The 21,033-nt window shown below is 40.9% G+C and overlaps 2 protein-coding genes across 2 annotated transcripts in view; both read right to left on the bottom strand.

Moving 5' to 3' along the window:
• Window positions 1–339: 339 nt before the first annotated feature.
• On the bottom strand, window positions 340–2,038 carry LOC142369978 (apolipoprotein D-like). Its single transcript, XM_075452399.1, has 5 exons — window positions 1,811–2,038; window positions 1,580–1,684; window positions 1,274–1,395; window positions 1,037–1,125; window positions 340–928 (listed from the first exon to the last, which is right to left on the bottom strand). The coding sequence occupies exons 1-5, from the start codon at window positions 1,823–1,825 to the stop codon at window positions 690–692; spliced, it is 570 nt and encodes a 189-aa protein (XP_075308514.1). The 5' UTR covers window positions 1,826–2,038; the 3' UTR covers window positions 340–689.
• Window positions 2,039–3,053: 1,015 nt separating this feature from the next.
• Window positions 3,054–21,033, bottom strand: part of LOC142369957 (collagen alpha-1(XV) chain-like) — a 61,169-nt gene continuing 43,189 nt past the window's right edge. Inside the window, exons 8-44 of the mRNA XM_075452373.1 lie at window positions 20,450–20,576; window positions 20,014–20,057; window positions 19,425–19,607; window positions 19,254–19,280; window positions 18,914–18,967; window positions 18,707–18,787; window positions 18,514–18,561; window positions 18,255–18,389; window positions 16,235–16,288; window positions 15,790–15,825; window positions 15,440–15,574; window positions 14,968–15,027; window positions 14,826–14,861; window positions 14,590–14,634; window positions 14,059–14,121; window positions 12,975–13,010; window positions 12,807–12,890; window positions 12,613–12,678; window positions 12,353–12,415; window positions 12,147–12,227; window positions 11,975–12,010; window positions 11,779–11,832; window positions 9,081–9,137; window positions 8,845–8,904; window positions 8,711–8,752; window positions 8,053–8,080; window positions 7,860–7,928; window positions 7,634–7,659; window positions 6,930–7,028; window positions 6,692–6,845; window positions 6,475–6,566; window positions 5,957–6,085; window positions 5,395–5,442; window positions 5,224–5,286; window positions 4,876–5,073; window positions 4,650–4,765; window positions 3,054–4,556 (exon numbers count right to left, since the gene is read on the bottom strand). Of these exons, the coding sequence (XP_075308488.1) occupies window positions 4,355–4,556; window positions 4,650–4,765; window positions 4,876–5,073; window positions 5,224–5,286; window positions 5,395–5,442; window positions 5,957–6,085; window positions 6,475–6,566; window positions 6,692–6,845; window positions 6,930–7,028; window positions 7,634–7,659; window positions 7,860–7,928; window positions 8,053–8,080; window positions 8,711–8,752; window positions 8,845–8,904; window positions 9,081–9,137; window positions 11,779–11,832; window positions 11,975–12,010; window positions 12,147–12,227; window positions 12,353–12,415; window positions 12,613–12,678; window positions 12,807–12,890; window positions 12,975–13,010; window positions 14,059–14,121; window positions 14,590–14,634; window positions 14,826–14,861; window positions 14,968–15,027; window positions 15,440–15,574; window positions 15,790–15,825; window positions 16,235–16,288; window positions 18,255–18,389; window positions 18,514–18,561; window positions 18,707–18,787; window positions 18,914–18,967; window positions 19,254–19,280; window positions 19,425–19,607; window positions 20,014–20,057; window positions 20,450–20,576 (2,931 nt within the window). The 3' untranslated portion in view covers window positions 3,054–4,354. The remainder of the gene's footprint in view (window positions 4,557–4,649; window positions 4,766–4,875; window positions 5,074–5,223; window positions 5,287–5,394; window positions 5,443–5,956; window positions 6,086–6,474; window positions 6,567–6,691; window positions 6,846–6,929; window positions 7,029–7,633; window positions 7,660–7,859; window positions 7,929–8,052; window positions 8,081–8,710; window positions 8,753–8,844; window positions 8,905–9,080; window positions 9,138–11,778; window positions 11,833–11,974; window positions 12,011–12,146; window positions 12,228–12,352; window positions 12,416–12,612; window positions 12,679–12,806; window positions 12,891–12,974; window positions 13,011–14,058; window positions 14,122–14,589; window positions 14,635–14,825; window positions 14,862–14,967; window positions 15,028–15,439; window positions 15,575–15,789; window positions 15,826–16,234; window positions 16,289–18,254; window positions 18,390–18,513; window positions 18,562–18,706; window positions 18,788–18,913; window positions 18,968–19,253; window positions 19,281–19,424; window positions 19,608–20,013; window positions 20,058–20,449; window positions 20,577–21,033) is intronic.

Raw genomic sequence — 21,033 nt, 5'->3', positions numbered from 1 at the left:
ATTTGATCAATGTATGACTTTTTTTCTTAGCGTAAGTCCTTAACATTGTCTTTTTGACCATTTTCAGACATTTCGGTTTTGAAGAAGCCCAGGTGTGATTCATAATGTTACAGTTTCAGTAAATATAAATGAACTGCAGAAAGGATCTTTGTAAGGTCCTGCAAACAGTCATTGCTTGCTGGATTATTTACTTGAACTGTCACAATACGAAAAATAGACATACTACTAGTAAATAAAGTAAATAAAACATTTACCCACATTAGAAATGGGAGTTTAGGTTACTCATGTCCCCACCTCAACAGCACTTTCAAACAACAAACTTCCCAGTTTCAGTCCTGTTTACATTTATTTTTTATTTTTTTACAGAAATTCCAAAGGAGCTTAAACAGAAGAGAACTGATCTTTCTCCACAGGATTACCATGATGTGTATTTACAAAGGGGTTACTGCTCCAGCCGTTGTTATTTTCTTATTTATACTCATTTCCTTTTTTATCATGAAATATATACACATGAGTAAGATGTGCATGGATTGCAGTTTGTTTTAAAGCTAGGAAATACATCATAATTCTGTAAACTTTTCATTCAGTGAATTATACATTTTATGGGCTGTTAAAGTACACAACAAGTAAAAAAGTATTATAGTACATTACATTTTCCATTCCAGTTCAGACAGGCAATCATCTCTGCCTTATTGATTGTAACCATCACAAACAGTCTGGTTTGTGACTGTAAGACGGTTTACATCCACACCAGCTGCACTTATCTTATCATGCAACTGGCTAATGATGTCATCAGTCAGTGCCCGAGTGCGAGCCAGAATCCAAGCAAAGTCAATGTAAAAAAGTCCAAAGAAGTCTTTGCAGGAGTACACCAAAGCATACGACTGGTAATCTGTGGAGATTACCTTGTATGGAGCATCTGGAACACCTGTAAGTAAAATAAATCAGTTAATGGTACAAAGCAGTTTATTAAGAGATACTCTGAACCTATGTTTCACTGTTGGCAACACAACTTCCAATGAAATACTTCTAATACCTTTAAAGAAGCTGACACCAAGAATGGCCGGTTGTGAAGGATCTTTCACTCTAGCAACTCCCTCAATGGATCCGATAGTCCCATCAGACCTGTATGAAGAGGAGCAAAACCACTCATATTCATACTTGCTGGTTAAAAGGGGGATACTTTCACTAAGCACTTATCACTGAATGTGAATCAAGACAACTTTTAGCCAAATAATGTTGCAAACTGAGCAGCAGGGCTGTTGAACCTTACAGAAGTTCCTCATTGTGAACGCCGACAGTCCCATCTGGGAGAAGAGTGTATGTGGCTTGGTTACATCTCCCTTTTTCAAATATAGCTGGGAGCTTCTCGATTTCATACCAGGTTCCCATATACTGGATCAGAGGAGAACAAATATTTTCAATTATTGGTTACCAAACTGGTTGCTACATTTTACAGACATCTCCTTTCAAATTGAACTGTTTACATAGGCAAATACCCAGAAATCAATCAAATGAGGATGGGACAAAATCCAATGTCATCAGAGTGGGCACACTGGATATTGATTCAGCATTTTACCTGCATAATATTAAAGTTTTCTTGAAGTTCTGACTTGGGGCAACTGCCAATGTGGTACGACTGACCGTTAACTGCAGCTGCAGTCAGAAGGAGCACACTCAGCACCTTCAAATCAAAGTTAAAACAACTCATGATTAATATCAGCTTCAGATTTAAAAATCAAGACTGCGAAACAGTTTGTTTTATATTACAAATATTGTAAGAGAGATTAAAAAAAAGTGCTTTAAGTACCTGTAATGTCTTCATGTCAAAGTCTCCACTCACAATGAGCTGTTAAATAAGATCACCTGTAAAAGTCCTCCTGCCACTCTGCTGTCCGAGTCTCTAACAATCAATCTCCACAATCAATAGTACGGGAGGTTAAAGGCTTCTCAACCGTTTTTCTTTGCATGAATTCTGTTTGAAGAGCTATTTTCAGGTGGTGTTTGTAAAGACCACACAGCCAAATGTGGTCATTGGCTGGTGTCAGCACACCCACTGCCGAAAGAATGCAGCTCAAAAACAAGCCCAGACACAGCAAAATATGAAGAAATGAGGGAAGTATCAGCAAAAAGATGAGTTTCTGTAGATTAATACACCACTACTCACTTCCACGTGGTTAAGAAAAGACTAAGATGAATGACTTTGAGCATGAGTTTATATCTTTGACCTTTTACTGACGACAGAAACCTATTCAGTGCAATGACAAGCTACCACTACTATAGCTTCTTACTACTGAAGAAATATAACTATTACTGTTCGGCTTTGTGGTTATTAGCGCCAGCCCTATGGCCAATGATCATTCTGCACTCGCTCGCCAGCGCCCCCAGACAAAATCAACTGAACTGCAGCCAAATTTTTTATAATGGGGCGAATAGGAAGTGGAACGGCTGTCTGTAAAAGGGCTGTGGTAACACCCCATTGAATGTCTCCATGTCGCTCCGCCATTTTAAAATACGGGATTTGTAGAAGGACATGTCATCAGCTTCGCCCTTTCCGTTTCCACATTGAAACGTTTGTCAACAGGATTGTTCAAAAGGTTCAAGAAGGATTTGCATTAAAATGATTAATTTTTGTTGTTCAGATTTAAGGTACACACATGAAACTTGTGCTAATGGAAAAAAAATGGAACAGACACCGTGAATAATTCCCTATACTCCCTATATAGATCAATGAGCAGTGCTGACCAACATGTCATTGGGGTCATCAGGTGGGAACCTCCTTTCATCAGTGTTTCGTCTAGTTGGGCCCACGACACCTCCAGGAGGCTAGACAATGACCACTGGTGTCCCAGAGTCACCCCCCTAATGCCAGCCAACACTGCTCCTCACAACACAACAACCATCGTTTTTTTCCACAACCACAAGCTACCTCAGCCTCTCATCAACTGCACACCAGTCACAGCGGGGTGGGGATGCAAACCATGGTTCGGGTAGGGGGTAGACATAGAAGAGGTAACGATAAGTACCTGTTTTGACAATGAAACAAGAACAAGTTATGAAAAAAGGAATCTTTATTCAACAAAGCACCAATATTTATATAAAACGTGCTCTCACTTTTTGTCCTCAGATGTTTTATTGTTTTTCTTTCCACTATAAATGGATGGATAATTTAATGTCTCTTTTACACCTGGTAGAATTTGATTTGGACTCTTGTCAACATTCAATAAAAATTTCCAAACTTAACTAAAAAAAAAAAAAAAAAGGACCACGTACAAAAACAGAAAAATAGGCAGGAGTGAGAGGAAACAGTCATTTGACAGACAAACGATAAATTACATTCTTAAATTTTAATCATCTGATTTCATGTTATGTGCTGTGACAGTATAAATAAATTGAATTTAAATTAAATAAGCCTATTCAAAGAAAGCCGTTGAAGTGAGATCACCAAGATATGAAAAGCTACGACACAAACAACACTTTCAAAAATGTTGAGCTAGAAAACTTTAAAAAAAGAAAAAGAAGTACAGTGCATCAAAAATTGCTTTGGTGGTGACACCAGTTGTCTGGTCTTCCCTTTGATGGATGGGGGAAAATAGACGTGGTTCATAGTTCTGGCCTTTGAAATAGAGAAAGATTTTCCTGAAATTCATAAAAATGGTTTAGAAAAACTTCCCAGACAACCTGTAAACGAAATAAAGTAGCATTTAAGCTTCTATCACAAGTCTTTGGACTGCCACGTCCATCCTCAGCCACTACAGTCAGTCTCCAGGAGAAGAACAAGCGTTTTATCCTCAACACTGAGTGGCTGCAGAGAAAAAGCCATCTGTTATTTTATATTTGGTTTTGTACACAGATGTGTCCCTTTGCACCTGAAGCCACCTGTCTTAAATATAAAGATGCTGCGTGTATCATTTCATCACCACCTTGTGTTTTAGGTGTCTGCATTACTTTCGTACAAGTAAAACTATTTATTTTACATCCCAATATGTGCCAACAGGTCTGAAATATTTGAACTGCTTTCCAACAGAAAAGGACACTCCTTCCCTTTTTTTCCCCTCCATCAACCGCACCTAATTTTACATTGACAGGAGAGACTTTGTACTTCTGTCAGGAGTATTTTACAGCCCCCCTCTTCATCAGCAGAGTGATGTGGGAGGAGGAGGAGGAGTGAGGGACAAGCCGCAGCATCTTCTTTGTAATAGTAAGCTGCAAAGCCTGAGGTTTTGAAATGCACAAAATGTTACACGTAGCACTAAAAGATGCGTTGAAAACGACATCCTCATATCTTCACATCAGTGTTTGAGATCAACGGTGGCTGGGTGGGGTTCCTTGGTGGAGTAGCATTTGGGATGGGTTAACGGTTTTTGTGGGTCTCGATGCAAAGGACGATGAACTCATTGGAGCAGCTTCGAGTCTGCTGGCCGAGAAGCTGACCTGAGGTCAGGTAGGACGACTGGCCCATGACGGAGATGTCGTCTGCCCGCCACGTCTCACAGTGTTTATCCACCACTCGGAGACCCCTGCTGGTAGAACCGTGCCAGATGTTCTTCTGAGGCCTGAGAAGAGGTAAAAGATGGAAAACATAACTATTGCTGACATAAACGGACGCAAAGAAACAAACAAGTAAGCAGAAAACCAAGTTTACAGACCAGAAAGGGTCAGTCAAGACATCCCGGCCATCAAAGGAGTAGATGGATATCCTGGGATTGATTGGTGCCCCATTGCCGCTGAAAATTGACCGCCAGTTCCTAAATATCACATCCCCCTAAGCGAAAAAATAGTAGGTGACAAAAATTCAAGAAAAAAAAGGTTCAGGCTTGATGACAGTTTAGTGTTCGTCTGACAGCGAGAAAAAAAGCAGGAGACAGGACTCACCCTGAGGTTGGTCACCGGCAGAGTGTCCCGGAAACCAGGATAGACAACATGGACCAGATCTTGCTTGTGGGATGAAATGAAGGCCCGGTAGTAAGGAGTCAAACCCATCGCTTTAGCCTGTTCATAACACATCCGGTCGGCCATGTCGAGCCCCATCATGTGTCCTGAGTGCGGCTGATTCAAGGCCACCATAGTGAGCTTGAGAGGTAGGAAGCAACAGAGTTTAATATCTTAAGTTAAGGAGTAAAACACAAAAAGTAAACAAAGAGTTAATCTGGATCAAAACCAATATGATGTAAAAAAAAAAAAATCTTAATGTATTTAAAACAAAGTCTCAGTAAAGCTCACCCTGTCTTTAACTGATGGGATTCTTTGCATCGTGTCTCCTCTTACATGATATGCAACTTGAGGCTGAATAAAGAGTGGAACAGATGTTTAAATGTACAATAACTGCAGTTCAACTTTCCATAATACCTCAATTTACTGAATAAAAAGCCATAAAAAATGCACATTGACTACCTCATCTTGTGGTATAATGTTGCTGGAGAGGTAGACCAGATTGCCAAGCTGCAGGACAGAACAGAATAAACATACGCAGTTATTTCAGCTCGTTCTGCCCTTACATGGCACTAAAAAGTCAAAAACCGTCAGTAAGTGCCAAAATGTGATTTACCCGCGCCATTGAAAAACACAAACTATTAACCGTGTTAAGTTAAATAAACAAATGGAATGTGATTTTGTAACTTTCCATAAAGGACGTGTGGTGATACTTCAGTGAACACAACAGTATTTCATAAAAAGTCCTTGATTTTTATAAATGGAGGCTGCTGTAAGCCAGCTAGTACATCATTAATCATCCTCTTTAACAGACAGGACGTTTCACCTTCAAAATGTTCCCAGCTGTATCACAGCCAGTGAATATTTCACAGACAGACTAAAAGAATCGGTTATATTCGTTCCTCGGTGATGGCTGGTCATTTTCAAATCAAAAATAAAATTTATCATCAACATTTAACATTTTAACAAGTTAAATATACTTAATATCTTTACCAAAACATACTACAATACTCCATGTTTGTACCTGTATCTCTTTCCATCCCTGGGAAACCTTGAGGAAGAGGCGTCCCGTTTCTGTGACGTACGCCAGAGTGCCCTCTGCGTCTCTGAGGGTTTGCTGCATCATACGCTCCCGAGTCGTAAAGGTCTTCAGCTGAAAACAATTGAACATATCGCTGGAGCAATTGTATTTTATTTTATAGTTTCCGTTTTGCATAGAATGACCTGAATTTTAGTTTTGAACATTTTTAGCATGCTGGTTTGTATTAATATGCAAACCCCTCCCCCAATCCAAGTTGGATTGTGTGAAGTATGAGCAGTTGGTGTTTTACCTGCATCGGACAGCAGTATGAGCACTCAGTGCCCACTCAACTGGGAACTATGCAAACTCTCCAGCATCTAAAACAACTCAAACCTCAATCATTTTAATCTGCTTTGAGCGGACACAAACTGAGTGCTCTGACCGCCATCTGCTTAAAACGCTACTCTTCACACAACCCCACCTAAGAAAATCCCTTTAATGACAGGAACAAATCAACTTACAGCTGCTGTGTTACTTGAAGTACCAAGAGGTGCAGAAGGTCCAGGTGGTCCTGGAGGTCCAGGGGGGCCAGGAGGGCCAGCAATGGTCGCAGCTGCCACAACAAAAAGTCAACGCCATTCATCCATCACCATCAGATCCGCTTTAAATATCTCATTATCCAACTGTGTGTGGTTTCAGTCAACATTGCTGCATTGTGCTTGTATCTTTAAAGACTACCTGAACCGTATCTGAAGGGCAACGCAAGGGGCCCTGGAGGGCCCGGAGGCCCAGGAGGCCCAACAGGACCGGGTCTGCCAAAGCCTGGGAGGCCAGATGGGCCTGGTACTCCTGGATGGCCTGGAGGACCGAGCACTGAATCGCCTTTGGGCCCCTGAAATATGTCAGGAAGAAGTTGCTGATTGCTTTTGTCATTTTCTTTTAAAAAATATGCAAGAATTAAAAAACTTTGACTCACCACCAGTCCCGATCTCCCAGGGATACCTGGTTGCCCTGCATATCCCGCCTCCCCCTGTTCTCCCTTCTCCCCTTTGATGCCCCGCTCCCCCCTGATCCCCTGCGAGTGGACACAAAGGCAAAGAGACGCACAAGCATTAAACAGAAAACAAGAAAAACAGCAAGGCTGGATTGAAGGCAAGGCAAGGCAAGTTTATCTGAACAGCACAATTCAACTACAGGGCGATTCAAAGTGCTTTACAGATATATTAAAACAGTAGAAATACAAAGCATGATTTAAATTTTAAACAAAAAAGAAAGAAATAAGAACAATAGATAAAATCAGATAAAATCAGTAGTTAAAATGTGATTAAGTTTTGAAACTCAAGCTTCAGATTTGGAGCTTTATTCAAATGCAGCTGAAAATAGGTGTGTCTTCAACCTGGACTTAAATACACTGAGTGTTTCAGCTGATCTGAGGCTGAAACACTCAAACCAGACATGTGGAGCATAGAAGCTGAATGCAGCTTCTCCATGTCTGGTTCTGACTCTGGGAACTGATAGAAGACCGGATCCAGATGAGCTGAGGGGTCTGGAAGGTTCATACTGGGTCAGGAGGTCACTGATGCATTCTGGTCCTAGACCATTCAGAACTTTATAGAGCAGCATCAGATCTTGATTGAAGCACATTTTAGTTAGCCACGGCCAGATGAAAGTGAAACTTACCCAGCCTCCTCTGGGCATAAATCCATCTAAAAAAAATACAAATAAATAAACACATCAGGGAACAAATGAAGGAGTTAAAACACATTTCAATCATACTAGCTCCTCTGTCGTTTGATCACAGCGTGGGGATTGCATGAAAAGAACAAGTTACCGAATTTGTTTCTTCTAAGAATCTCAAATGTCATTTCTTGTTTAGTTGTTACTGAGTGAAGAGTTGTTGACTCACTTGATGGAGCTGGAATCCCTGGAAGGCCCCTCTCCCCCTTTTCTCCTTTTGGTCCTGACTGGCAGTTGCCTGAGAGACAAAACGGCAAACCTAAGTTCAGTGATATTTCCTACGCAGAGACTAGGGTTGTATTTCCATGAACTTTGTGCAAAGATAGTTTATGGCAAAAAACTGAAAAGGTGATCCAACCCACCAGTTACAATTGTTCCGTTGGGGTTAAGCTGAAATAATGGAGCAAAAACAGTAACAGCTGTCCGAGTTAGAATCATGAAAGAATCTGAGAGTAAACTTGTCAGATTGCTGATATATTCCAGGATAAGTTACAATCATCCAGTCTGTCAACACAATGATCAAAATGCAAATGCAGATTCATGCAGATTTTCAGTTCAGTGGATGTGATTGGATTTCTACCTCAGTTATTTCTTGGCACTGAGCCTTCACCTTTCCAGCGATGACATGCATCATGCAGGAATATTTCGGAACCGCCCTAAAAAGGTTCTGAGTCATAAAAGGTTAGGTAGTGCCAGTGTTACAAAGACTAACATGCAGGTTATTTGTGGAAATGTCGTGCAAGAAGAGAGTGCAAAAAGACTTTTGTTAAGGAGATGGGACTGAATGGGAAAAACTAAAACAGCATTGTGAGTTTCTTTAAAGGAGGCCATGGATATTAAGTCATGAGCAGGCAGATTAAGTTCTGTGAAGATGGATGATTAAGAGATTAATCCACCTACATTTAATTTAGAATATTAAAATTAGTTCCATAAAGCTATATCACACCAACAGTGGCCGTAATGAAAGCTTTGATTAGGACATGCTTTATTAGCACGTAGTTGTTCTGGTCAGAAACCTACGGTCATTTTGCAGTGGGGTCTGGGAGGGATGGGGAACACTGTCTTCAGAAACCAGAGAGGAGATGTAAGCATTTAAAACATAAAATACAGCTGAAAAATAAGGACTGGGAGACGATGAATAAATTTGTATTTACTCCTTTGGGGCAGTTGAATATTCCTGGGCGGCCAACAGGTCCAGGAAGGCCAGGAGGTCCCTGAGAGGAGCAGAAGAAGAAGTCAAAACAGAAAGTGAAAATGCAAGATTCCTAAACTATTTAACAGAGTCTGACAAGGGGAAACAACTTAATCTTGCAGGGGAACTGCTAAGATAAACAGACATGTGTCAATATTTTCATGTGATGACACAGTTTCAATCCGGTGTTTGACTCACTGGCAGTCCTCGAGCGTCCCCTTTCTCTCCCCTGGGTCCCAACAGGCCTGGACGACCCTACACAAGGAGTGAGCATTTAAATTTAGTAACAGGATGTTAGACTGCTTTTAACTCTAAAAATTCACTATAGGTAATTTGGGAAATTAGATCGTTTTGCTGCAGTATCCCACAAAATGTTAAACCACAAGTTATGTGCACCCATGTCTGTTTTCAATGATCACAGAGACGATCTTAAATATGCACACAGATTTCTGCAGCAAGATCTTTTTGTAATCTTTTTCAGCGGTCGCGAAAAATATTTCTTCAGGCTTTCTGAAGGTCTTTGAAAAGTTTTTTTTTTTTCGGCTGCGTTCTCACCCGTTTTCACTCCATTTCTTGTAGCGGATCATTTTCAGGGGGATGTATTTTTTTTGTTTTTTAAGCCACTTAAAGGTGAGGTAGGGGATCTTTTTCTGGAACATTTTTTTACATATTGAAAAATATGTAAAAAAATACCCTTCACACCCCCATTGCAACCAATTAAAGGAAAACTCCGGGGCATTTGAAGCGCATTTCCATTGCTAGAGGTTGTCAAATATTGATAGTAGGACACAGACAGGTGCAAATCTGCGCTCCCTGTGTGGAGATAGCGCTGTTCGCTCAGCCTGTCATGCGAGGCTAATACGTGGTGGCTAGGGGCAAGAGCTAACCCTTCCACGTAAAACAACAACTTGCACACTGCAGAAACGTCACAACACAGAAAAACTGCGTTCAAGTATTTAAAACATTACAACAATATGCCCAGTAATATTGTTGTAATGTTTTAAATACTTGAACACAGTTTTTCTAGAGAAGATAATTGTTTTGTATATGGGAGTATCGTCCATTGACTCTTCTGGGCTTTCACATGCGCGAGCGTACAACTAACCGGTAAGTGACATGCTGTTTATAAAGTTGTTTTGTAACGTCCCCATGCCAGTAATGTGAGAACCATGCATATGGTTTTGATGGTAAGGCTTGTGACTTTATTGTCGGATGGTTTATAAAGTGGTGTGACGTTTCTGCAGTGTGCAAGTTGTTGTTTTACGTGGAAGGGTTATCGCTTGCCCCTTAGCCACCACGTATTAGCCTCGCATGACAGGCTGAGCGAACAGCGCGATCTCCACACAGGGAGCGCAGATTTGCACCTGTCTGTGTCCTTCTATCAGTATTTGACAACCTCTAGCAATGGAAATGCGCTTCAAATGCCCCGGAGTTCCCCTTTAATTAAAAGTTTTGACACAAATATGAAAAGTTTTAGTGGCCTCTAGAACGTACAATCTAGGAAAAACACTATCCAATCATACTGAACGGACCGTTCACAATGATTGGATACTGATGCCGTCTATCAAACTGCAATCTGCTCCTCCCTCCCCCTCCTTCCCCCTGTGCGCGTACCCTGCTCCGTGAACGAATTACGCGTCCAGAAGCTTGGCAGGAAGCTAAACTAGAGCCAGCTTGGCTAGCACCTAGCATTATTAAACGTATAGTTATCATATACTAAATACTAAATACGGCAACGATCGATGCTTGCTGTCAGAACAGCGCTCGTGCACCTTCGTGCTCGTGCGCATTCATGTACTCTAGAGGCGTGCCTTCGGGGGGAAAGTGAAGAAAAGGGTTGGGACTTTTTACCTGTGTATTTTCAAAATGCAGCTTCGCTGGACTCAAAATCCAGGATCTCCTACCCTACCTTTAATACTGACCTTTGAATCAGTCAAATATAAAAAAAAGGCAACTAATTCAAGAGATGAACCAGTGTTGTCTGTACATAAACATCTTTTCAAAGAACCAATTTTGAATAGTATTTTTTGGCATTTTAGCCTTTCACAAATATGTATCTTTTTTCCCCCATTTCCTTAGTTGCATCTATGAAAAATACCAAAGATAATACAGTTTGACGGACTGAAAATAGTTCTGTAACAACAAGGTGATCCTAAAAGAGCTAATAATTGTACATTTTGCATGTCACATTGTTGTGAGCAGTGCGTCCTTAAAAAAAAAAAAATTGAGAAAACTGGACAAGCGGAGGACAAACGAAGCGGCAGGCCCAAACAACTGTCCCTTACCGTGACATCTTTCGTGGCCCGGGACAGAGGCCTATGTCATGGTTCAAGCTTAATTTTAGTCAGTGGTGTTGTGGATCTCGTCGTAACTAATCGAATTATGAAAGCAGAAACGTTCAATCAATGCAGTTAAAGCATTTCTGGATAGAAAACACAGAGTGTAACACACTATCAGTCATGGACTGGTCAGAGCAGTGTGGTATAACACTGACAGAACGGAAACAAAAGGCAGCCGGCATCCAAAGAAGAGCTTTGGGATGTCCTTTAAGAAGCCTGGAGAACTATTCCTGAAGACAACTTAAATAAATGACAAAGCTGTCTAAGAAGAATCAGGCTGTGTTGAAGAATAAAGGTGCTCAGACCAAATTATTGACTTTCAAGCTTCAAGCATTTTTTAATTCCACAAATTAGTATTTTTTTGCCTTATTTACTGCATTTCTTTTTACATTTGCATGTTTCGATAAATAACTGAACCTATTTCCTGTTTTCCTGACTACAAATGAAGAAATTACGCCTTGCTCAACACTTTTGCACAATACTGCAGAGCCTTTTTTTTTATCTTTTTGTCTCCTTTTAATTAAACGACAAACGCTCCCTGAGCTGATTGTACTTACTGGTCGTCCAGGTAAACCCAATTCTCCTTTGACTCCTGGAGGCCCCATTGGCCCCTGTTTGGAAGAAAAGAGAGCGAATGATTGGATTTCTTCAATGCATGTAATCCATGAAACATCCATGGCAGTTCAAAGAATTTGATTCAATGGCATTCGCAAAGCTGAAAGGTTGTTTTGGTTGCTTGCTGCAAAGACTTACTGGAATTCCAGGAGGTCCGGGAACACCACCATCTCCCTGACAACAAAGACAAGTTCATTTGTGACATTATTTTATCCCAAGTAACTTGCATCTGTTATTTTGAGTAATTCATTATGAAACCAGCCTTTTAGGTAAGTGGGTGAAATGTGAGGAGAGCAACAAGAAATGCTACCTTTACTCCTTTGGGCCCCATTGGCCCTGACATCATGGCTCCATCTGCTGCAATGACAAATCCTGGCTCACCCTTTTCACCCTGCATGCAAACACATAAGCAACCAGAGACAAATAGAAAAAAAAGAACTGTTTTTGCTGTATGTATACAGAAAAATGAGCAGAAATTGTGTTCAGAACCAAGTATAGAATGTGCATCCCACTTACTTTCAGTCCTGAAGGTCCTTGTACACCTGGCAACCCGATGTCACCCTTTGGACCCCGTGGTCCCTGAAAAAAAAAGGTGGAAATTACACAATAAAAAAAATAAATAGATAAATCACACAAGGTGCTCTTCAATGTTATATCAATGTTTTGAATTAATTCATTAACCGAAGCATGTGACTGTGACACTGAAAGCAAAAGCCAATGAGCCAATATGAAGATAACTGCATATAGAATGAATTGTTTTTTTTTCTGACACTCACAGCAGGTCCCTGAGCTTCTAAAATCCCTGAGAGGTTGAAGGTACCATCTGTATCATTGAGTAGAAGCTATGGGGACAAGTATACAGTACATGTAAGCAAAGGTGGGCTCGGACACAACGAGAACGTGTCACATTCTTCAACAGGCTGTGCAAAATCAGGCCAAAAGGTGCCGTGAATGAGCTGGTGCTGCTTACATCTTGGAGGTTTATAATTGGTCCTGGAGGTCCAGGTGGACCCGGAGGGCCAGCTAGACTGAGCCCATCTCGTCCAGGATCCCCCTAAAAAAAAAAACAAAGTCGACAGTTTAGCGCTTTAGTAAAAAAGAAACTCATATCAATATAACCTCTTTCTGATTGTTTCACCTTTTGTCCTGGATCACCTTTATCCCCCTTAGGTCCCTGTAGATGTACACAAAATAAAACAAATTAACAGTATTTCTCACCGCTGCATGTTTAATCATGCTTCCTTTCTTAAGAAGGGAATTTCTTTTCAGCTTTAACTTGTGATTACTCCAAAATAATCTAAAACCATTTGTTCGCAGACAAGCCAGCCAGAGTAGAAGGGCCAAACATTAATGCAAGTGGAGCGATTGACCCAGAGGCTGACATAGAGCCCAGATAAGATGTTAGGCTAAATCACTTTGGACTTATATCTGCTCCTCTATCCAGCCAACTTTTGACTATAATCCAGATGAAGGAGAATGGAGTGGATAAGTATTGGAAAACCAGAGGCTGCCGTGTCTACATAATTACAGAGAGCAGGCTCCTTTGAGACTTGATGGGTAAATATTGTTTTGTGCTAAGAGATAAGGTAAGATGAGGACAGTCGGAACCCATTTTCATCTTTGATACTTGGCTCTCAGGTGATGATGGATGTTGTTTCTCTCTGTTAAACACTGCAACATCAGATGCCATTTAAAAAAGGTTGCTGCAGATGTTGTTGGAGGTCAACAGCAGTCGCAGAGAGAAAAAAAACAGACAGCCTGTCACAATTATTACATAATCAATTATGTGATATTATCCTGATTATTCATCAACTTTTGTAATAGTTTCAGACCATATTTCAATATAAACATTAGAGAAACTGAGACAGGATATTCCTACTAATATCTCCACAGCCCGAGGTCTGACCAAAGCTCTTTTTAATGTTGTCATCCTGTTGTGTCGCCTTCCTCTGCTGTGCACCTGATCAAAGCTTTCTTATCTCAAGGTGCTTAATATCTACCATTTCAGCACCAACATTTTGAGGACCTATTGATGCTAGTGCCATGGTATTTACACCTGGCCCTCTCCTATCTCATAAGGTGTATTATCATACTGCTTGGCTTACGCTTTAATAGTGGCATAAGATTAGCTGGAAAAGTCGGGAATTATCTTTATAACAACGTCCAACTAAATTTTCAGTAAGCATCAATGAGAATCAGTCAGGAGCCTTGATGATACTAACCTCGAGCCCTTTTAGTCCATCCAAACCAGGAATCCCCTGTGGTCCCCTGACACCTGGCTCCCCCTGCAGAAATAACCAGGAAATGTAGTCAGTATGGATCTCTGATCTGCTTCCTCGAGAGTCCTGCATGAGCTCCGTTTAATCGTGGAAAAATAAAACAAAACGTCTTGGCTTCTGCCTTCCTCACGCAGAGATATTTCACTGAAACAGATTTGGTGATAAATAATGTGGAGTTCTGCGCTGCAGTGGATATTAAAGCTCCTCTCTGGACACATGAGATCAATTCAGGCCCAGTTCGAACCACAAACAGGCAAAGTGTGAATCTGTTTGAGAACAACATCTCTACCCTCTTTAACAGCATGCTGCCGAACTCTGGTATCTCTCATCAGCATGGGGCCTTTAAACAAACAGCCGTTTAAGAACCCAAAGGTTGAAGACTTAAGAAGCTCGTCTTATTTGTGCTGAGATATGCTCAGCATCTTAAGAAACATAAAGAGAAACAACAGTGACAGAAAGTGACAGCAGACTCACCTTTTGCCCTGGCTTTCCTGGGGGCCCGTCTGAACCATCTTTACCCTATGACAGGCATGAAAAGGAAACAACAAAGAGATAAATCTTTTAAATACATGCGTAGCTTTGTGTATAATGAAGAGCCATAACACCAAAATAACATTGCAGGAGGTTAGCAGAGAACAAGTTCACCCTCACTTATTCAGTGTGAGCAGTAAATACATATTTATATGTTGGCACACACACATACATCTTACCTTTGGTCCTTGAGGTCCAGGAATTCCTGGAAGACCCTATAAAAACAAGCTAGTTTATCATCTCAGCTGACAAAAATATCTGTTGGTGCAATGATTAAACTAAATGTCGATATGACACAATCATACTGGACCACACATGTACCTGTTGACCTCTGAATGGTGTGACATCCAAACCACCAAGCATCCCAGAACCTTCCAGGTCCTCCGAAAAGAAACAGAAACAAACCAGTAATGATTTTCCATGCCTTCTGCCACCAAGGAGCACTTTTTTAAGAAAAGAGCTTGCTGATCTTGCACTCTCAGGCACAGTGTGTGGCGCTGATGTCCGTGGTCCAATCAAAAATACTCTAATTTCTCAAAAACTGTTTTCCAACACAGCCTGCAGGGTGCAGTGCTATTGAAGGCCTTCATGTTGTAGCTTACAGGCTTATCCCCTGGGAGGTAGGGAACAAATTACAATTCTTTTACTTTAATGGGTGTACTTGACTTTGTAAAACACATTCAAATACGCTACTTACGGTGTAAAAAATGTACAAAAGAGCTGCATTGATGTTTGCCAAATATGCATATTATCTATAATGAGCTCAGAAGTGCTGTAAAAAAACATACCCTACCTCAAACAATGGGGCAATGCCTCTGCCTGTAGGTCCTGGGAGCCCAGGGGGGCCAGGTGGACCCCGGGGACCAGATTGCCCCTCTGGACCTGGTGATCCTGGCATGCCTGGAAACCCTGGAGGACCCTGATCTCCCTGAAAGAGGCCATTTTTAAATGTTGCCTATATCACGGACAAACTTAATATAAATTCTGGCTTCTAAATGGGACAAAAAGTAACTTTAAGACTTAGACCCGCAGCTGCAGTGACAGACAGATTAATGTAAATATCACCCATGGTACAATGACAGTGCAAAACACCAGCAAATAATGGTTCATTATGCAGTCAGAGAAGCAGCAAACGGGTCTTACCTTTAGTCCTGGTTGCCCACTTACACCAGGCTCTCCCTATCAACAAAAGAATGAAACATAATCAACTCACATTAGCTACAGTGTTGACTCAGGACAGGCTGTTTGCATTAAAAAGCAGAGCGGCTTTTCCAGCACAGACTTGTTTACACTCGAGCACTCATTAAGCGCTTGGCTCTTTGTGTAAAGTGGTTCCTCAGTGTGAGTGTAATTGTTTTTGCCAACAAAGTGAAAAAAGGCCTGCACAAGGGACACTGGAGTGGGTCCCAACAAAAGTGGCAGAAATCACATTCATGCAAGAGCCAAATAGAAGCTGGTGTGCTGTGGATTCGCATGCATTTCAATTTTTGCATCAATTTAGTGTTCATGCTACTGTCGATGTCAAAAAAGGGAAGTTTGAAAGAGACCTTTAAATTGCAGCGAGCTTCGCACCGATTATTATCCTCACCTTGTCTCCATTCTTCCCAGCAGGCCCTGGATCGCCAGCTTTTCCATCGACTCCCTGAAAGAGTGGAAATAATGGGTTCAATATTAAGAATATAGGTGCATCTATAGAAGGAAGACAAAAAGGTGTTAAATACAACCTCAGATGAGCAACAAAACGTGACGTATCACACTGCCACAGTGCAGAAGCAGTGTGTGGAAAACTACGTCATTTTGTTCATCTGAGGATGGATTTACTTAATTTTAAAACCCACCAAGGACCATTTTTTTTGTTCTTATCATAATCATTATTACTATTATGAATAATGATAATTATTTGTTTTTTTTCTGAATATGTCCTGTTACGGAAAACCTTAGATGTGAAAGCGGGTGTATTTTCTTTTTCACGTGACCGTGCTACACAGTTTTTTGCATGTTTTTTGTAACTGTCGCTACATCATTTTGGACAAAGGTGAATGCTGTGTGCAAGCATGTAAAGAACTGTTTGAAATGAGAACAAATTGAATTAGGTCTGTGAGATAACAAAACCCGAAGTGAATAAATATTTTATGATTAAAGAAATGCTGTAAATACAGCTGTAAGTGGTCCGTCCACACAGTTAGTAAAAGCCTCTAAATTTAAAAAGAGAAAAGACACATTTCCCCCAACAGATACTACGGCTGAAACCATATTCAAGCTCTTGTTGTTCATTACTGTAGTTCCTGCCAAAAAGCTTTTAGTACAAGGATAATGGCTAAAGGACATGACCCATGAAGACATAAAATAAGCCCCTGATGAGGTAGCTAAAGAACTAAAGATAAACCCAAAGACATGTATATTAGTGCTTTTACTTTAATCAATGTGTCCACACATTTCTAAAATGGCCCGACTCTCACTTAGCTGCTAAATATTTCACAAACTGTGCAGCAATTGATGGCAGGGGAGCAGTAAATGAACACTGAGTTTTCAGACAGAATCGGGGGAAATACTGTTTTTTCTGCCCCTTGTTTCAGAGGGGACTGATGATACCTGACCAGACCCTGACCCAGAGCCAGAGCCAGAGCCAGAGCCACTAAACCAATCTTCAATCACCTGAAAACAAAACTGAGGTCAGTAAAACAAAAAATACCGACTCACATCATCAACTTTCAAAGCGAACTTCAAGAGTATGGATCAGCTGACTTTTTGTGGGTTTTTTTTTTATATTTAATACAATTCTCAAATTCATCTACGTCACAGCCACCGATCCTCTGACCACCACTGTAGTATGAAATCAGAGAATGCTACCTGATTGAGAAATGTCAAGAACATGGCTGCACGTCTGAACTGAATAACCAGAACCTGATCTTTCTTCCCATGTCAGATGGCTGATGGATGTCATATTCCATTTAAAATCAGATAAGATTAAACATACCCTATGGCGCTCGAAAGGTAGAGTTCAGTAAACCCCATTTCTATCTTATTTTACAACTGTTACTGAGATAATAAGGTAATGATTCATAGAGGCCTCCTTTTATTTAATGCTACGATGCAACTATTTCCATGACCAGATTTACTATTTTTGTCCTTCTTCATTCACTTTTCTATCTTTTCTATGGACCTTCATGTCATTTCCCTTAATACTGCCAATATTATCATCATTCAGATCAGTTAAAGCCTGCTGGGTTGGGGCTAGAACTGGGACCTAAAATGGTTTGGGGGGATAAGTTAGAGAGCAGAGAGGTGGAAAAGAGGATGGTGGTTTAATATTTTGCATATGATTTTGTGCTACGTGCACCAGAACATTTCAAATGTCCCTAACGACCCCTTTGGTCCAAACATTTTAATCTACATCTTCCCTGTTTTGCTAAAGCTTGAGAAATAATGATGTTCTTCAGAAACTGTTTACAGTGACATACAGTAGTATCTTGCAGAAGATGCCTCACTACTTATTCTACAGTATATGATGTAAAACATGCTTTTTTCAATATTAAGATTTGGGTTTCTTTAAAAGGTTCTATGTCAAGAATGCCAGAAAGGCAATGAAGAAAGAATGATAAACTCACAGGCAGTCCTGGTTCACCCTGCTCTCCATCCTTTCCATCTCTCCCAGGAGCCCCAGGTGGCCCAGGAAAGATGTCCTCTGATAGGGTCCCTGGGGGCCCTGGTACTCCTGGGGGACCTGGAGGCCCTGGGAGACCCTGATGACCACATGATAGAATTATTAAGTCTAAAAATATGTCAAAATGTATTTTGCACTTAATCCTTCAGCTGATGCCATATTTCAGGAAGTGACCTGTACAGTCAACGGTTAGCTTCACTTACCCGAATGATCTCTTCGTCATTGTCAAAGTCTTCAAATCCAGACCCCTCCTGAAGCATAAACCATGTGTCCCAATCAGTCAGTCAAAACCATGCACGTACTGAATTCAGACCCTTCAGTTCTGAAAGAGAACTAAAGGGTTTTGAGTCTTGAATGCACAACAGATTATGAGATTTAAGATACTTAACAACCAACCGGGAATGTGGAAGACTTGCTAAGGTGACTTGGAGGTCCAGGAGGTCCTGGGGGGCCAGGCATTCCAACTCCAGGATCACCCTGAGCAACAGAAGCAGCTTTTGTAGTTTTTTGGTACTTTTTATCGATGAATTTAAGTCCATAACACTATGTTTGTACAGTAAATAAACAGGTGTTTTGTAATAGTAAATTTAAGATTTTATCAACCTTTTCTCCCTTTGGACCAGGTTCTCCTTGTAGTCCAGGAAATCCAGCTGCGCCCTGAGAAAAAAGACAATCACAGGTGGGCTTAATGCCACATCAGATATAAGATGTAACACAATAACCCAGATAATGTTATCAGGAATGAGTTGAGACTGCGACCCCGGCACGCTGTGATGGCATGAGACGGTAAAGCTGCACAGATAAGATCAGCATGTACTGTCAGCGCTAATATGAGGTGTAGCTCTATATTTGTACCGGTGTGCTGATAATGGCTACGTAAGTAAGTGCACCAGATTGAAAAAAGGAATGCATAAATCTACAAGAGCGGAAAGGCTTCACTTACTGGGAGACCAATTCCACCATTACTTCCCTGGAGAAGAGACAAAAATAGAAAACCAATCCATCACTGTATACTCTGACCTGTAAGCCTGATAGATAACAGACCATTGCTCTAAAAAGCTAAAAAACTCCACAAATAAATGCTTTTAGACTCAAGTAAACAGATTAAACTCACAGGCTGCCCATCTTCCCCAGGATGTCCAGGGGGGCCCGGGGGTCCCTGTGTTCCTTGTGGACCTCGTGGCCCAGGCTCCGCTCCCTCTCCTGATGATTGTCCTGGAGTGCCGGGGGGTCCTGGGGGACCAGCTGGACCCGGTTCGCCTCGCTCCCCTTTCTGTCTCGGAGACACCTGAATGGACTAAACATTAAAAAAACAAACAACGGATGGATTGGTTCATTCACTGGATCACAAAGCTGCATAGAACATGTGCAGGAACACTGAACAGCTACACAGTAACACTGTAGCTACATCGACTAAAGGCAGTGTTATTGGTTTAATCACACCTCAGTAATCTGTGTACAAAATAAAAGAGCATAATTTTTTCTCTTTTTCTTGGTCATTTAATTAGCATTACACTAGCACTGCAATAAAGAGTGACTATGAAATCAGGAGTTTAAATGGGGTCCGTTCGTGTTAACTGGGACAGACGTAAGGATTTTAGCTGCAGGTTTGACAATGTCTCAAATCTACAAAGACAGATTATACCGATCTTAAAACCCTAAACAGGTGTTGTCTAAAATAAGGAGAAAAACCTGATACTTACAGTGTAAGGTTTGGAGGTAGGAGCAGCTGTCTGAAATGATCTTTCTGTAACAAAGATAGAAATTGGGTACAGAAAAAAAAAAAAAACTGTCAGTTCACGTTTGACTAGAACATGAATCTTTGTTAAAATGATTTGTTAAATAGTACATGATGGTGACCACTAGGACTGTGGCAGAAAAGAGAAACAGAACAGAGGAGAAGGAGCTACACTGCCTCTTCGTCACCATCTGCTGGCTCATTTTGGCACTACAACAGTAAAAAAGCAGGTTTTTGGGGGTATTAAAGCTTCAGTGTATGTCTGCACACACTTCTAAAATAAATGCAAGTGATTCAATCCTTTCTTATTCTCACAAAAAAAAAAGATCAAGTCACTTCTATTTGTTGGCATCAAATATGGAGTTTCTTAAATGATATAAAAACAACATTGACATGCATACCGTTTACGGTTGTTGTGTCCATCTCCTGCCCAGATGTCTCTTCAATGTCTTCATCGTCACTGAACGGTATTTCAGTTGGGGGAGCTCGGACTGGGGTGCCGTATGTAGGGTCCAGCTCAGGGAAGGGCTATAAATGAGTTATGGTAGAAAAGAAAGGGATAAAAAAAAAAGTGTAATATCTTACAAAAGTTAAGATATTATCAATGTAAAAAGAAATGCAAATCGTTTATCTGCCTGATTGGTTAGAAAAACAAAAGTCAAAACATTCTGTGACCATGAAATGGCAGAAAAGCATGTCTGATAAAATAAGCTTCTGGCTTTTTGTTTTCATTCCTGGCACTTCAGTTTTCTCTCTAAATCCACCAAAGCTGTAGTTGTATGGAAAAAGAAGACAAACAAAAAAACCAAAGTGTTTGCCACAGTTGGTAGAACCGGATCCAGCAGTAGCACCGTCCTCAGAATAAAAACGGCACACTGAACCGAGGAGGCTCAGAAAAAGGGATCATTTCTGCACGGATAAAATGTCTTGACCTCATGCCTCAGAAAATACATTTCCATCTTTCCTGAAAAGCACTGAGACTTAT

Source organism: Odontesthes bonariensis, chromosome 20, assembly GCF_027942865.1.
Source record: "Odontesthes bonariensis isolate fOdoBon6 chromosome 20, fOdoBon6.hap1, whole genome shotgun sequence".
Taxonomy (NCBI): domain Eukaryota; kingdom Metazoa; phylum Chordata; class Actinopteri; order Atheriniformes; family Atherinopsidae; genus Odontesthes; species Odontesthes bonariensis.
The sequence above is the reverse complement of the archived record's forward strand: the minus strand, read 5'-3'. Positions and strand labels throughout refer to the sequence as shown.

Coding starts and splice junctions, on each gene's coding strand:
- LOC142369978 (XM_075452399.1), bottom strand. Junction 1,396..1,579: donor AAAACTTTAATATTATGCAG/GTAAAATGCTGA, acceptor CCTCTGATCCAG/TATATGGGAACCTGGTATGA. Junction 929..1,036: donor TGGTGTCAGCTTCTTTAAAG/GTATTAGAAGTA, acceptor TTTTACTTACAG/GTGTTCCAGATGCTCCATAC.